This window comes from Carlito syrichta, unplaced genomic scaffold (assembly GCF_000164805.1).
Source record: "Carlito syrichta isolate Samal-C Ts95f unplaced genomic scaffold, Tarsius_syrichta-2.0.1 Scaffold309106, whole genome shotgun sequence".
NCBI lineage: Eukaryota > Metazoa > Chordata > Mammalia > Primates > Tarsiidae > Carlito > Carlito syrichta.
Window position 1 is genome coordinate 468,785 of NW_007253202.1, and position 18,251 is coordinate 487,035.

The 18,251-nt window shown below is 32.9% G+C and overlaps 1 protein-coding gene across 2 annotated transcripts in view; it reads left to right on the forward strand.

The window, feature by feature from the left end:
* PARP8 (poly(ADP-ribose) polymerase family member 8) overlaps window positions 1-18,251 on the forward strand; it is a 194,175-nt gene that overhangs the window by 106,527 nt on the left and 69,397 nt on the right. The window contains exons 5-8 of one of the 2 annotated variants that reach the window (XM_008066783.2): window positions 5,704-5,793; window positions 6,351-6,421; window positions 7,863-7,940; window positions 9,768-9,862. In XM_008066783.2, coding sequence (XP_008064974.1) covers window positions 5,704-5,793; window positions 6,351-6,421; window positions 7,863-7,940; window positions 9,768-9,862 — 334 coding nt within the window. The remainder of the gene's footprint in view (window positions 1-5,703; window positions 5,794-6,350; window positions 6,422-7,862; window positions 7,941-9,767; window positions 9,863-18,251) is intronic. The other variant, XM_021716967.1, reaches the window with a different exon arrangement.

Here is an 18,251-nt window from a genome sequence, read left to right on the forward strand (position 1 = left end):
AAATTTATACCTGGAGAAATGCACTGAGAGATGTTACATAATAGTTCCCCAACACATGTGGTTTGGTGATAAAACCAAGTCTGTCATTCAATTCTGAATCCTGGGGAATCAGAGTAATTTTGCTTCTGGGGAATAAATGATAGGAGTGTTTTTTGTGAGCTTTCTTCAGAGTGAACATTAATATGATGATGTTTTCCCCATTATTAAACTTTAATCCATATTTATTGGTACTGAGAATTCTTAGTTAATATGCTTGACTTTTTAGATAGACAATATTATTTAGAAATTGTGTTTGTTCTTCCTTTTCTGTATTTATGGCTATGTGTTTTTTGAAAGTGAGAAAGCAGAATTCATTAAGAGAACAGAAAAGCTCCCACAGGGGGAGGGGACCCGAAAGGGTTGCCCGTGTGTCTCCCCCTACCCTTGGCACTGGCTAGAATGTCTGATAATTTTTAAGAATAGATATGAAAGTTGGCAGCGTTGTCTTTTTCTCAAAATTAGTTTTTATGCTTCCAATTGCTTTCAGAAAAGAAAGCATTCCTTTTCTTATTTACCAAGGTTTTTTTTTTTTTAAGAATGAATATTAAATCTTTATGAAATTCTTGTTTGGCATCCTCTGATGTTTATTTTTAATAAACAATAAGTAACTGTGACAAGTTATGTTCACCGATATCTTAATGTTGATCAATCAGAATTATGTGTGTTTTGTCATATACTTTAGTATTAAAGACTTCAGTTTGCTGAAGGAATTAAGCTATTTGAGCATTTGATAGAATTTACAAGCTAATCTTTCTGAGTCTGTTATCTTTTTAGGGATGGTTCTGGGGCAGTTGTCTTACTTTTTTGCCAGGATTATTGATCTATTTTCTTATGTAATAGACATTTTTAAACATGTGTTCTCCTTGGAAATCATGATATTGATCAAATGTCCAGTATTTCCTCAAAAGTTTGGTAGTTGTATAATTGCAAAAATCTGTATCTCTGTGTTAATTTCTTTTTCATTTCTATTGTTCATATTTGTTTTTGTCTTTTTCCTCCTTTGGTTTGTCTTCTAAAAAGTTTGCCCATTTAAAAAACTCTTTCTAGCAAATAACTCTCTTTAGTGTTATATTTAGTGTTATATTTAATTTCTAAATCAGTTATCTTGCTATTACCTTTATTAATTGCTTTTGGTACTGCTCTTATAGGCTTATTTTTTCCTACTTTTTCTGGATTATTTGGTTCATGGATTATCTTATTCTTTGCCCATGGAAATGTATCAGTATTTTCCTCAAAGCAGAGATTGTATTATTCCAACTTATGTCTCTAGCACCAGATTTGTCCTTTTATATTTGTGATCTGTTAATTAACCTGTGCCATCTATTGAAATTCATTTCATAGTTTGTATTTGTGAAAATGAAAATTTAGTAGATTTTATTGAGTTAGGCATACAAAATAACATGTATATAAATGAAATACTAAATGGTGTTGACTTCAAAATAATGTGAAGAAATAGAGCAGCCTCCTGATTTTCTTGTACTACTTTTGTGGATTTTATATTACACACAGTTTTTTTTTTTTAAGGTAATGGGTTACAGAATAGATGTGTATATTACAAGTCAGGTTGGCTATGCTATAATAGCAGAAATATTTAATTCTCATCTGTTCCACCTTTAATTAGGAAGCCTGCCTACTTATGGGAGTGAATTCTCTCATCCTTTTTACATTCCTCACTAGAATGTAGAGGAATGAGGGGCTACTTTCTGGATCCTTTCATAGCCGTGTGTCCAAAAAAGTCTTGACCTAATGGTATATAGCTTTGTGAATAAACTTAAGTGAGAATTAAAATCCTATATAATTTCTATCAAATTATAGCCTTTAAAAACGTAATTTTGTACTTAATAAGCATTTATATTTTACACAGTATTACAATTTTATAGTGACAATATTTTCCGTATTTTAAAAAATACATAGTATAGTAGCAAAGCATTGATTTTTTTTTTTTTTTTTTTTTGGATTCAGACGGATGCATGCTTTACCACTTACTAGATGTATAATGAAATAATTGCTTAAGTAATTTAAGCAGATTGCTTAATTTCTCTGAGCCTCCATTTCCTAATCTTTAAGATGGAGATAATAATTAACTGGCTTGGGGATGATGTGAAATTATATAGGAAATTCGGGTAAAATATTCAAACCATAATATGCATATAATTATTATTTAGAGTTATAATTATTATTTCTCTAAGATTGCATAGTAATGAGGAGTGGAATAATTTGATTTAAATTATGCTCCATATTTACCTATCCCCGAATTGTACCTCACATCTTTAAAATAAAAATAATTATTAAAAAGAAATGAAGTATGCTGCATTGAAATAGGATAAAAGCAATCAGTAGTTGAAGAGATGCTTCTCCATAGTACTGCTAATCTCTTCCTAGTTGTCCATGAAAGTTCTGGTAGTGCTTGCATAGTAGTAGAGAAGTGAAGAGAAAATACTTGTATTGTTAACAACTCCAACAAAGATCTGTAGGTCCTCTAAAAAATATATACATTAAAGAATATAACTGTCCCCAGAGATTTTAAGAAAATAAAAATAGGCAGCTCTGAAGTCAAGTGGGAGGATTTCAATGAAGGAATTGAGTTTGAAAACATTCTTATTCTGTCACTGACTCATTCTGTCGCCTTAAATGCATTCTTTAACCCTTTTTATGTCCTACTTTCTCATTTCCGTACAAAGATGATGTTATTACAGATGACAAAATAATTTGAGAAAGATTTAGAAGTAATTAAGCAACAACAAAGGCTAATGGAATGGGTTCATATAGCTAGCATGATCCTCAAAGACCATGAGCAAACCTCATTTTATAGCTAAGAAGACTGTGGCTTAGGTTAAAAGACATCATCAGATGGTGGTAGTAGTGTGTAGATTTTTTAATTTTAAAATATTTGCTTGTCAAATAAGGGTTGAATATATTCAAGGTGTACATGTAATGATTTGTATGCATGTATAATGATTACCACAATCAAATTAATGAACACATTCATCACCACCAATGCTGAGCATTAGATCCCCAGAACTTGTTCATCTTATGACTGCAACTGAAAGTTTAAACTTAAAAGTTTGACCAGCATTTCTCAATTTCCCCCATCTCCTGGAAACCCCCTGCTCTTACTCTCTACTTCCCACAGTTTAACTTATTTAGATTCCATATGTAAGTGGAATCATGCAGTATTTGTCTTTCTGTGTTTGGCTTATTTCGTTTAGCACAGTGTCCTCCATGTTTATGTTGTGGCAAATGGCAGGATTTTTTTTATGACTAAATGGAATATTCCATTGTATATATTACCATAATATTCTTATCAAGTCATTTGCTGATGGACACTTAGGTTGTTTCCACCTCTTGCCTATTGTGAATGGTGCTACAGTAAACATGGGGGTACGAATATGTCTTCAAGATACTGATTTCACTTCCCTTGCATATATACTCAGAAGCAGGATTGCTAAACTGGATAAAACAGAAGAAATACATAAGTTCCTAAAAATAGAAAACCTACCAGGACTGAATCATATAGAAACAGAAGATCTGAACAGACTAATAATGAGTAAGGATATAAAATCAGTAACCGAAAACCTTGCAACAAAGAAAAGTCCAGGACCAGAGTGCTTTGTGAGTGAATATTCCAAAGAATTGATATAACATTTAGATTTGATGTTTTTTCTTTACTCTCCTATATTTCTGACCATAACTTGGGTCTGTTATCTGATCTGGCCTTCATAATAATGGCAATTTAGTTAATGTCATGAAACCTGAAAACATTTTTATTTAGGGCAAATTAAACAAAAACAAATTAAAAGGGTTCTAATGTCTAAATACTAATCAAAATACAAACTGATAGAAAAATTTCTTAGAAAATGATATGTTTGAAGGCATAATCCTGTCCTTAATATATGTGCAAAACATATTTACCAAATTAGATTCTCTTGAATCAAATCTTACTGCCTTTCAGCTTCAACACTTTACATAAGCCATTTTTATAGAAAACCTTTTCAATTTAATTATTTACATGCTTGGTTTCTTAAACGTAGTTTCTTAATTTACTTGCCTCTTGATGCTTTACTAAAGACTCCATCATTCCATGATGCTGTGATATTGCTTGATGCCTTCCACCTTCTGGATTTTTCTGGATCGTCCCCTCTAGTTGGTCAGCTTTTGTTTCTGTTTCTCTAATGTTCCCTTGTGATACTCTTTTTTTGTTTGTTTGTTAAGGTTAACTCCAAGGAATCCATTGTGCACAGAGAAAACAGATAATTAGGTTGATTAAGTAGTAAGACTGCGAGTTTTTAAGAAATAAAAGAGCACGTTTCTAATAGACTTTTTTGATGTTTACCCAAAAGCATCAGGTTACTGACAGAATAGACTCTAGATAAGTGATCAAAGTCTCAACTAATGAGACGATAGTTAAAATAAATTTGTATTAAATCTGTTTTTTAATCTGTAGCCCCCCTTTATCAAAACATGAAAATCTCACACCTCTTTGATGATATCTGAAAACTAAGTAAAGCAAAATTTGTGATTAGCACTAATCAAAGTAATGAGGCAAACTTCTTTTGTTTCAAGTCTAATCCATACCCACCCCTTCTTGCCTCCCGGAGTAACTATTAAAGCCTTTGTCTATTGAGAATCTTTTGCATCTAAACTGTACATACAAATCACTATCATTACTTACTTCTTAAGGTTTAAAAATAGTACAGATGTTTCTTTGGAAATAAAATAATAACTTAGCAATCTATCAATTAAAAAATCATGTTCTCACTATACTGACACAATATTATGAAAACGTGGCTCAAAAAATCTTCTAATATGCATTTATTTTGCCATCTGAATTCTTAGCAGAAATTGATCCATGCTTTTATTATTTGTTGGTGATATTTTATACCTTTTAATAGGTCATTGATGGGTACATTATAGGACCATTATTAATGAATTGGTGAAATGTTTGTTAAATAGCTGTCTCACAGATGCCCTTCAATAATCTATGAACAAAGAATAAACTCTTAGGTGTTACACTGTCATATATGAGCACAGGGAGGTCTGTATTTGTTAGAGAAAAAATGCTAAACTCATAAAATTGTTAGTTTTTTCTAGAGGAAGCAAATAGTAAAAAGTTTAAGGACTCTGGAATAATATGCTTGAGTTAAATTAATTCATAGAAGAATAATTGTGAGAGATTATATCAATTTCAAATATATATTAGAGCATTACAGAGGATGTAATTTACAACAAAACCTTTAGCTCTAATTTTTGAATGACTTGATACTGAATCTTTTTATTGAGACATATGTTCTTTTGCTTTCTCCCTCCACTCACTAACCATCTTCCTGTAGTAGATACTGATATTGGGAGAACCCTGTTCAGCAAGTTGAAGCAACCGGTTTCATTCAAATGACTCATTGCCATGTTGAATATTAGAGATGTATCTGGATTGTCTTCTATTCAAGGTCTATATTTCATGAGGAGATGCAAGCATCTTTAAAGAGGTTGTTTACAATTCATACATAATCCTGCACTTCATCATTTTTTACTGAGTTTAATTAGAACAATAGTGTATGCTTTATGAGAGTTAGAACTAAAATGATATATATATAAATTTAACTATTATTTTTAATGGATGTATTTTTTCAAGTTATCATGCCTTTAATTATTAATATTTCTTTGCAGATAATACATATGTGTCAAGTTCTGAAAATGATGAAGATGTACTAGTTACTACAGAGCCAATTCCAGTAATTTTTCATAGAATAGCAACAGGTAATAGTAATACATTACTTTTACTCTAGGTTAATGTTTATTAATTGTTGGCAGCTTTTCTTTTTTCTTTTAGCCAAGTTAACAGATATTTATTTTCGGCATCTATTAATTTGGTTCTCCATACAAATTTTCTATGTAAAGTACACTGTTTTCAACAATTTTTTTAAATACATAAGCTTATAGTACTTTTAAAATTCTGTTTAAATTAATTGTGTTGACATTGCTCTTGTAAAAATAGTTTCCTGTATAATGACAAACTGAATATTTAAAAACCACACTCAAGGCAATGAAGATATCATGAAATAAGAAGTATATAATGAGAACAGAAGAAACCTCTATGGTGGTACTTTTAGTTTGAGCACATTTTTCTGCACAATGAAAAAATCAGAATAGCTTGTCTATTTTGTAACTCCCCAACATGACATAATTTCAAAATATCCGTTAATTCTTTTGCAAAGGAGAGGAAATCACCTAAAGGGTGGTTTTATACCAAAACTCATGAATGCTTGGTAAATAGCATACTGAAAAATAATTTTTTAATTATAACTTTCTTTCAGAGTTAAGAAAAACAAATGACATTAACTGTTGCTTATCCATAAAATCCAAATTACAAAAGGAAAATGGGGAGGTATGTAAGTTATGTTTTTTTTTAATTTTTCAAAACAGTGTAGATCTATATTAAATGGACGGATGTTTGTAGTTAATATCATCATTATTTAGATTAAAATGGCATATGGTGAATGAAACTGAAGCTAATGACTTAGGGACGTTTTGTGTGATACGGGGAGTGGCCTGACATTAACTCTGAGAAGGAAGTTCTTTTTTTAAATAGTAGAAAAGAGCAAAGAGAGATTAACTTAGTCTATATCCTTTCATCAGATAATATAATTAATTGAGGAATACCAGTGTTAACTTAAAACTATGCATGGCTACACATAATTTTGATGGGATCTTGAAATTTTGTTGGTTAAAGATGATTTATTTAGTCAAAGTACCTCAGAAAGTTTGTATAGTCTTATTATTGGCTAGTATTAAAAAACAAAACAAACTCTTTGCTTCTCCCCGCTTTAAAAATATTTACTTAAATCTATAAATATAAATAAGTACTAGGATGTTAAACAAACAAAATAAGTGCGAAAGGACCAGCAGTTCTTTGCTTTCAAAACTATGCATTTATCAGCACCCTCCTTACCTGTTAGTGTTGTACCATTCTTCTCCTCTTTATCCACATTGAGTATTACCAGTTGAATTCTCGCTAAAACCATTCACTGTTAGTTAGAAATTTATAAGACTCAGATTCCCTTTTCTAGGTTTTTTGTTTTCCTTAGGAACTTGAAATTCAGTCTGGAGAATTAGGAATGATTACAAAACATTGGCTGAATGGATTCCTTTGTCCAAAAGAAGCTACCTTTCTCCTATGGTAATAGGGCCAGTGGTAGGAATACTATCATGAATTTTCATTGTTTGTACTTCAGACACATAACAGATGTGGCTCAGTTAATTAAAAATTCACTTCAAGTTAAAGCATATTAAATGAAATGCCCTTTTGAAATCTGAATTCTAAAACAATTTCTGCATACTGAAAGTTCTCTTCATAGTGTGATTCATATTTATTTTCGTAATTTGGTTTTTACATTACTGCATTCAAAGTTTTTTCCTTCAGACCATTGTCTAGAGTTGGCATTGGAAATGAGAATAGCCTGGTGTAAATAATATTGAGAAACTTTTTAATAAAAATTGAACCAGTATGAGCTTGCCAAATGTTATATCAGAGCAGATCCAAAGGTGTAATTGATATACATAAGTTTTTAATGTACAACAAATATTAAATTGCTCATCTCACTTAAGATCAGTAAAAAAGAACTTTAAAAAAGATGTTTTTAAAAATAGCTGAATACATTGACAAAGCCATTTGTCTCTCACTACATTTTGTTTTGGGGTTGTTCTGCAGCAAGAATGTTTTATGAATAAAATCTATGATGTATACACAAGGCCTGTCTGTTACGGCTATTTGCTACTTTATTTTAGTAAGGAAGTAAACTAAATTGTCTTATTTTTATTATTTTAAGGAGTCAAGACAGAATAGTACAGTGGAAGAAGATTCTGAAGGTGATAATGATTCTGAAGAATTTTATTACGGAGGGCAGGTAAGGAAATCCGGTCTTCTGAATATCTAGGTTTTGTTTTTGCTTTTGAGTTGGGTTTCTCACTCTGTCACCCAGGTTGGTGTGCAGCCTGGACCTCCTGGGCTCAGGCGATCCTTTTGCCTCAGCCTTTTGAGTAGCTGGGACTTCAGTCGTCGTGCACTACCATACCCAGCTAATTTTTTTGTTTTTGTTTTTTGTAGAGACAAGATGTTGCTTTGTTGTCCAGGCTGGGCTCAAACTCCTGGGCTCAAGCAGTTCTCTTGCCTCAGCCTCCCAAAGTGCTAGTATTTCAGGTGAGCTACCACACCCTGCCTTAAAATTCTAACAGCTGTATCTTCTTAGTGGGAGTCTGTTTCTGACAATTAAAGGACCTGTGTATTGCTCAGTGTTCTGTAATTAAGTTGGAAATCTGTATAATTTATCTATTTCACATCTTCTAATTTTCTTTAGAAATTAAGATCACCTTTGCTGTTCTTTTAATTGTAATTATTTATTACATTGAAGTTATCTTAATTCATTACACATATTTTGTAGATAGCATTTTATTATGCTTTTGACGTTTTCATTTCTTAAGCATGCTGTACTCAGTCACTATTTTGAAATGATGACACATTTTAAAAGAATGTATTGTTAGGTTTAAAAAGAAGATGGTTAACCCTTATAAAATGTGATGGGCCCCAATCATTGAGTATCCTCATTATTTATTTGCATTAATTATCATTGAATTTATTGTACTGAAAATTGTTATCGTAGTCTATATATATGAAAATAGTGTAAACCACCTATACACAAGAACTCATATTTTTTTCAAGATAATGTTAAAATTTAAAACTGAGCAATTGATTTTAGGGTATGGCTATATGTTGTTCTGTCTCTATAAGCTCCTTAATCAAATGTGCTTTATAACATGGATAGTGTACAGGGAGGCTTATATGTTAAATAAGAACATTCAAGCCAAAATTATGTAATATGCAAGTAAATTTATTCGTTTGGAATTAAAAAAATCAATAACATATCAATCGAGAATAAGCATGGCAGTGGAGAGATGGACATAATAAAACTAGATTTATTCTCTCCGGGAGTGACTTTTGAGCAATGGGATTTTTTCCGATGAAATGATTGTTTAACCGGTATAACATTTTAATATTATGCAAAGTCATTCTTCTAGTTTGATTTTTATTTACACAGCTAATTCTTACAGAGGGGGGAGGTAAACACTTTTCTTCAGTCTTGGTCTCCTGTCTAGAAGTTTTTCAGAGTATCTGCCAGACACTTATTTCACTCATTTTTAACATTTGCATTTTCTTTGCATCAAAATAAACTCATTTTAACTTTTTTTTTTTTGACTTGGAGTCTCACTCTGTCACCCAGACTGGAGTGCAGTGGCCGCTCCCGGCCACTGCAGCCTCGACCTGCTGGGCTCCGGCGATCCTTCCACCTCAACTTTCCAAGTAGCTGGAACTACAGGCGTGCGCTACCACATCTAGCTAATTTTTTTTTTTTTATTGTAGAGATGAGGGCTCACCAAGTTGCCCAGGCGGGTCTCGAACCCGCGGACTCAGGCAATCCACTCACCTCAGCCTCCCAAGGCACGGGATTACAGGCTGACCCACTGAACCCAGCTTTAACTTTTAACATAATGAATTATTCTAGCTATATGTGAACCTAAGAATTTTAATGAATATGCTACTGAATTATCTGTGTTTTCAAATAAAGCTAAAAATATCCATTGCAAAATGCACAGGCTCACCTATCCAAAAGGTTGCTTGTGCTTTGGTGCTTGTGATTCTCTCCACCCCTAAGTCACTTCTAAATCATCCCTCTCAGGTGAACTATGATGGAGAACTGCACAAGCACCCTCAGCTGGAAGCAGATTTGTCAGCAGTAAGAGAGATATATGGGCCACATGCAGTTTCTCTCAGGTAAATAATACCTTTGTTGGAACAAATTAAATTATATGGTAAGTCAATGAAATTTTCTTTTGGAGTAATTCAAATTAAAGGAAAAATTGGAGGGTTTAATTATATGTGAAAATTGGAGGGTTTGAGAGAGATTATGGTGTTCTTATTTATACAAAGTGGCATATTTATGGCTATATTTTTTTTTTTACATGTGCTTTAAGATTACATTGATTGCATTAAAGAAATTAGTTTGGAGAATTAGTTTCAAGAAATATCAGTTTTAAGTAGTGTCATAATTAATTTCTATAGTAAATTTGGCCAGCTGGGCCCATGCTATTATCATAAATCAAGGCTACATTCTCATGAACAATAAAAGTAAATAATGCATAACAACTGGTACCCAAATCACACTGTCATCTGGTCCCTAAAACACAAACAAACAAAAAACCATAAATTTGCACAGTGCTTTTTGAATGATAGTGTGTTTTATTTTGTGGTTCTCTAATATACTATTTTGGGATATATTTCCAGACCATTTATAAAATTACTTTCAATCATTCAGAAGATCTCATCATCCTTATTTAACCCCACCACCACCATCAATGTTAGAAACAACTTTTTCTGCCATCCTAGTTGTTTCAGATTCCTGATTTTGCATACAGTGTAGTCTCTAAATTTCCATGGAATTTCAGACCTCTTTCATAGCCTGACCTCAGCTACAGCACTTTCTCCACCCAGACCTGCCACGTTTCCCGTATTCCCTGTTAACTTTGGGCATTTGCACAAGCAATTCTCTTATCAAGGAATGCATCCCTCCAAATCGTATTGGTGTCTCTCTTCAAGCCCAGTCTATGGATCAGCTTCTCTCTGAGCCTTCTTTGAATCTCCAGTGCAGATCAGTTATTCAATTCTCTGGACTTCCATCACATTTGAACCCTTCCCTATTTTATACCTCTCATGTCTTTTAATTATTGGTTTACATCTTCCCCCTAAACTGAATTCTGTGATTGCCTTGGCAGTGCTTTTTGTTTGTTTGGTTTTGAATCCTTCTCCTATTCTGGTAGCTAGCATAGCATGGGGCATATATGAAACCCAGGGCAGGTTTTCAGTGGCAACATCTGAAAAAAGATATTCACATTATCTAGTTGTAACTCCTTCAGTGGGCATAGCCATATTTTGAGAGGGCATATACATACTTTTAATTGGGATATACAACAGCTTTAACTTAAAATTGCCTTATGTTTTATTTTAACTGAAGAAACAGAGACTCCCAAGCATCCACAGCCTAAATTAGCAGGGGCTATGTACCCAGACCCTCTCTTTCACGCTTATGGAGATATATTAGGCTGCAATTGAGTGAGAGTTATGGAATTATATTTGGAAAAACAAATCTTTGTAAACTTCAAAGTTTTAGCAAATTAGCTTGGATAGTTTCACTGTTGATCTCTGTTATGGCTCCAGATTGGGTAATATACGTATTCAATAAGTGTTATGAAGTGAATATGTAAAAAAGGCAATAGTCAATAAATAATCCAAAATAATGGCAATTTTTTAAAAACAGGAAATGAACTTTGCTTGAAAGCCTAAAACTTAAGCATAATAATTTACCCCACCACACATACACTATAAAAAGTCTATGGGATATAATTAGTAATCATAATACAACATAAAATTCAACTTCTTTGTATTTGGAATACGTATTTTTGTTTGGAGAATAACTTTAGCATATGTTGATTGCTTTTAGAAAGATATCTCTAAAATATATTTTCATGCTTAGTCATATTGTCATATATATGTGAAATTATTTTTTCTTCATTAAGCATTTATTAGGTACTTGTGATGATCTGTATTAGTATTTTCTATTATTAATAAAATTGTTGATAATTGTTTACTGTTGAAATTAGATTTTTTAAATGTTTGGAATTTCAATTAAGCAAAGTATCTAAAGTTCTGACTTTAGATGATTTGGATTTTTTCTGCCTTTCTATTCACCTTTTATAACAGTTTTTTTGTTTGTTTTTTGATTTATTATAAAGATGAGGTCTCACATGTTGCCAAGGTTGGACTCTAACCCTTGGGCTGAGGCAGTCCTCTTACTTCCATCTCCCAAAGTGGTGGGATTACAGGTGTGAGCCACCATACCTGGTCTTTATAGCAGTTTTGATCCACTTTAATTCTTAATAAATGCAAGCCACATTCCTGCCTGCTCTGGATTTTCTGTAACTACAGAGAATGTTTCCAAAATGAAAAACTTACCAGAGGCCTTGTGGCATAAAGGCGAATCACAACAGGACTAGTTTGATTTACTTAAATAAGAATGAATTTACTGTCTAGTCTCAAATACTGAGACTTAGGCACAAGGGAAAAGGGGTGCGTAGTTAGGCATAAGGTCTTGGAATCATCTTCTTTGTAAGGTTCTAAGTCCATTGAAAACAGATTGTTCTAATTAACTGTTCTTTTACTTAATTGAGCCTTATAAGAACTTAATGGAGTTTGAAGAACAAAAGTACCTCAATATGCACAATAGGCTATTTGACTTTTTAAATACAGCATCTAATGAGAAGGGCAGCTAACCACATCTCAATTCTTTGTAAGAGAGGGAAATAACCGAGATTGCCTAGATTGAGGCACAGCCCTCTTAAAGTAGGTGACATAAGGTGTAGAAAAAGTGACTGATGATGGATTTATCACTTAAGGAGGTGATGACAGCTCTACCTGGCCATATCATCCAAAAGTGTAATGCTGGCTATGTTGAACCATACACATAAACATATCAATGATAATTCTGATTCATAGTCCCTTGTATAGGAAGTGAGTTAGGTTTTGGAGGAACATGAACTCTGTCATCTATTTTGAGTGTGGCTCATCTTGAGTCAGGCCACAAAATGCATTATGTGTTTTTTATTGTCAATACACTTCTAGAGTCATAAATTTATTAAAATAATACTGATCAATGCCATCTGAAAATAATTTGAGGTTAATATTTTTAAAAAGGTAGAGAATTACAGGTCAGAAAATACTTATTTGGTTAGGAAAGAAATAATTCTGATAGTTTCCTAGTGAATTTGAAAACTTCCATTTCGTATAAAATATCCTTGACCTTCTGATCATGTAATCTTTCATTTTAGAAATTGAAGCCATAAGAGTAATATTCTAACCTTTTTATTGTGACTAATGCTTAATGTAGGCCAGAAGTTCCTAAGACTGTTGCTGGTCAGCATTTCAATCATTTTTGTGCATGGACATTTGTAATAGGATCTTTTTGCATTAATGTTTGGAAAATAAGAACATTCTGAGGATTTTGGTAGTTTGAGGAAAATGCGCCACTCTTGGAAAAGAAGAGCATTCTGAGGATTTTGGTAGTTTGAGGAAACTGTGCCACTATGCTTATTACCACCAAATGATATTTCCTTAGGGAAAAAAAAAGATGAAAGAAAAAAGCCACTTAATCAGGATGGACTACTATAATTTCTCTGGAGTTCTGAATTTCTATTTGTGGTGGCAAGTAGGACTGCTTACAAACCTTCGATTCTCCTGTTGTGGTCATACAGTAAGATTGTATTTCCTTGTCCTCTTTAATGTAAGGCTAGGACATAATATTGACTAGTCAAAGGTGAGCATAAGTGCTAGTGTGTGAATTCTCATGTCCTCCAGACTCTATTAGCCTGATCCCTTTTGTGATGAGAATGAGCTTCCCCACCTCCCAATTACATATTAACCATATAGTAGGAGTGAGATATAAATCCTTTTTTTGTGTTAAGCCACTGAGATTTTGAGAATGTTCGTTACCACAATGCAACGTAGCCTACATTGATGTATATCATTCACCAAAAGATTTCAGATTGGGTGTTTTTGTAATATCCTTTCCAGCATATTGATTCTTTGCCCTCTGCCTCGGAGCCAAGGAAAGTAAACAGTTTGACCCTGAAAAATCAGAAAAGTGGTGTCAAGAGACACATAGGGGCAAGAAACCAGGGGAAGAGTGTTCTTCAAAAACACTGAGACATAAGATGTAATACTGAGACGTAAACTTCAGGTGCTCAAGTTAGACACGCACCATCATTCCCAAAGTCTGGACTTTCTTCAAGCAAAACTGGGGATTTTTAAGCTTATTGCAGAGTTGTAGCAACTGTTTATACTGTACCTCTCATGCACAATTTTACATGGGCTTCCTTTCTTATGTGGATCTAATTTTTAAAATTTTCTCAACCATGTTCTATAGAGAAATTTATAGCTACCTTGGATACAATCTTGCAAATATTTTAATCTGCCAAGATTTCTTCCTGACTACTGAGTTTGCATATTTCTTGGCCCATTCACAAACATCTCTCCCACACTGGGGAAAAAAAAAAAACTCACATTGAGTAGGCATGCAGAGATAGACATGCAAGCTGTTGAGTTTCAGATGTCATGGGAAGGTGTATGTTTCTTCACAAAGTATCTTTCTTCTCAAAGTATACTTATCCAATTGTTTGAAGCAGAAATAACCAAATGGCAGTAGAGATTTATTTCCCAAGAATCTGTGATAGAGCTTCCTGTGTGTATTATATTATATACATATAAGTTCCTTGACAATAAGGGAAGGCTAGATATCTAAAACATATTTTATAACCAGCACAGTCACTGCTGATTTTAATCAGGTTGCATAATAAAACATCACAACAATATAATGAGTGAGTTGAAGTTTTATAGCAAAAGGAGGACCAACATAGATGGTCTAACATTTAATATATTGTGAGGATGTATGTGAGTGTCTCATTAACGAGGATGTTGTCTTGATTAGTTCCATTAAAAATAGGAGAGTGAATTGCCAAAAATTCTAACACAGAATGTTCTTAAAAGTACATGTTCACTGAAAAAAGACTAGGCACAGTGGCTCATGCCTTTAATCCCAGCATTTTGGGAGGTCAAGGGTAGGAGGATTGTTTGAGGCCAGGAGTTCAATACTATGTTGCCTGGGCAACATAGTAAGATCCTGTCTCTTTAACAAAAAAAAAAAAAAATCAAACTTAGGCAGGCATAGTGGCCCTGTAGTCCCAACTACTTAAGAGAATAAGGTGGCAGAATTGCTGGAGCCCACGAATTCAAGGCTGCAGTGAGCTATCATTACATCACCGCACTCCTGCCTGGGTGACAGAATGAGACCCTGTCTCCAAAAACATGAAAAAGAAAAAAAATGTATACATGTGTCCTTAAATAAGCTAGGTCACATATAAATATCCAAAATCAAATTACCAGATTTTAAGATATGTGGATTCAAAAAGGAGCTCACCTGGAGTTGGAAGTATTACTTGTCATCAGGAAAGAACATTTGTGGAGCAGTTCTTTTTAGACCCTCAGTTTCAAAATGAAACAACTACCTCAGATCATTTCTGTGGTGTTTCCCTCTGCTTAAAAAAAAATCAAGTTTATTAGTTTGATGTGATATTTTTACAGTAAATAAATATAGGCAGTGCATGAAATTATTTTGAATTATTATAAGTCCTGTACTGCATTTAGGACACAATTAGGTATCTAGCTTCACAATTCAAATTGCATTCATATTTCAAGCATTTGACTTGATTATGCATTTGCTATTCATGAGATCCTGGGCTACTGAAAGTTATTCAGATATAGAAGCAATCCTATGACTGGGTCGCTGCATCTGGACAAACTATAATCATGCTTTGTAATTTCTCAGTGGGAAGTATGAAATTACTGGTATTATATAAAAAGGGCATCACAACGGAGATGGGTTTGCTTAGATGTGGCAATGTCTATGAGTTCTTGGAAGTGTGGCAAGCAAATGTAAAAAGTATTAACTATTTACAGATCTTCACCTTCAGAGTCCAGCTAATTGCAAACCTTTAGTGTATTTGCCTGTTTAAAATTCTGTATTCATGCTCTGCCATGGTAAAGAAGAACATATGACCCTTTATTTCCTTTTGGGTATTTTTGGAAAGAAGTTGATTAGTGTTAGAAAGTGGAAAGATACTTTTGACCAAAACATTGTTTAAGAAATCATATACAGAATACTTTGAAATTCACATATACAGGTTTAAAAAGCGTATATCTCACATTCTGATCATTATTTATTCTGATCAAAATTTATGTTATCACTGATTTCTTTCTTTCTGCCTCTAAACATGCCAGAGTTTTGCCAATGTGAATAAATTCAGACAAAAGTTATTCTCCTGCATGAAACTGGCAAATATGAGAGGAAAAAAAATGCATGGTGATAATGAGAAAGTAGGAAATGTCTGGTGTAATTAAAAATTGAAACAGCCATTTATAAGAGTAATCGAACAATATATATCAATAATCTATAATATAGTCATACTTTTCATTTGACCCAGTAATTCTAGAAATGATTCCATGAGAAGACAGATGCACAAAAGATTTTTACCCAAAGGGTTGTTTACTAATATTTATAGTATAAAACAAAAGCAAACAAATATTATTTAATTATGCAGTTGTATTACATGAATATAGCCATTGAAATGTATGGTTTTGGAGAATATTCCACAGTATGGAAACATACTGACGTGAATATGGAAATGTAGAAGTGAAAAAAAAAGGACCAAAACTTTTATATACTTTATATTTCTTGCACTCATGCAAGAGACTAGAATGAGATATAAGCAAAACAGAATTATCTCAGTGTAGTAGTATTCATATTACAGGTTATTTTTTGCATTCTTTTATTTCTCACATTTTATATAATAAGCCTGTATTACCCTTTTAATCAGAAGTTGGTATACATTTAAAATATATATATTATTTTTCACAAAATCATACAATATGTGGCCAATATAGAAAAATTCTTTACTTATTTATTTATTTTTGAGTCGGTGTCTCACTGTTGCCCAGACTGGAGTGCAGTGGCATGCTCACGGCTACTGCAATCTTGGCCCGCTCCACTCGAGTGATCCTTCCATCTCAGCCTTCCAAGTAGCTGGAGCTACATATGCGGACCCTCACACCCAGCTAATTTTTTGATTTATCGTAGAGACGAGGTCTTGCCAAGTTGCAGACTGGTCTTGAACTCCTGGACTCAGGCAATCATCTTGCTTCTGCCTCTCAAAGTTCTGGGATTACAGGTGTGAGCCACTACATCCTGCCTATTTCTATTTTTTAAAAAATTTAGTTTCTATGCTTTTTTAGTACTTTGTTTGCTCAGTAAGTAGTATATTTGAAACATTTTTTTCCTCCAGAATATTGAATATTTTTGTATCTTTTTAAACAATAGGTGATTTTTTTGACGACAGACAGTTTTTTATCCTATCAAAATGGCATAGTTTATTTGATTATTATCTGATATTCATTTTGTTTCAAATTTCTGCTCTTATATACATCACTCTAGGTAACAGTTCGAACATATTTGCTCTTATTTTCTTAGGATTAACTCCTATAAGTGGAGTGATTGTAGTCAGGATCTCTTCATCCCCTGAAACTTCTCTTGAACATCATTGTCTCTCCTCGTCATTGCATTTAGTGGCTCTCTCTTTTTACATGCCTAAAAATGGATATTTGATCTATTGCATTCATGCATATTTGACCAACGTTCAAGGTCATAAAGTACGACCACTGGGCTGTGAGGGCTGTTTTGAACAGCTTGTGAGCTGAAATGGTCTTCGCTTTTTTAGAGGATTGCTAAACAACAAAAACAAAACTTGGAATATGTGATAGAGACTGTACATGGCCTGAAAAGCTTCAGATATTTACTGTTTTCACCTTCGCAGAAAAAAATTTGCTGTGCTCTGAAATCAGAGACATGGATGACATGCTTTATTTCCTTGATCTTTATTCTTGTCATACTTTCTGTATAATTTCATATCTAAATTTGCACATGATCTTATCCTTTATGAATAGCACAGATGTTATGATGCTTTGATGGTTTTTAAAAAATTAATTCCTATGTAAATAATTTATCTTTATGTAACCTATAAAAATATTGCCATGAATAAAAAGTACAATTTTATTAAGTGAAAATGTGCTCAATGATTTAATATACTTTTTAGGGGAAAATGGAGAAAGCACCAAAGCTATCTTATATTTTGATATGCTGCCATTTTTTGGTCATATATAAAAAAGCAAAAAGGTCTTTTAGATTCCTTTATTCATTAAATTATATAAAACTTTTCAATCATTAATCATTTCTTCTCTGAACCTTATAAAAGTGCCACAATTGTATATATTTTTGGAATACTTAAATATATAATAGATATAAATTTATATTGAGTACTTAAAATAAAATTTCTATGTGCCAAATAATGTACCTTACATATGTTTAAATTTTTTTTTGCTTTCAGTTGATACATAATGATTGTACATGTTTATATGGTACAGTGTGATCTTTTGTTACATGTAAACATTGTGTAATGATCAAATTATGTTAGTTAGCATATCCATCACCTCAGGCATTTATCAT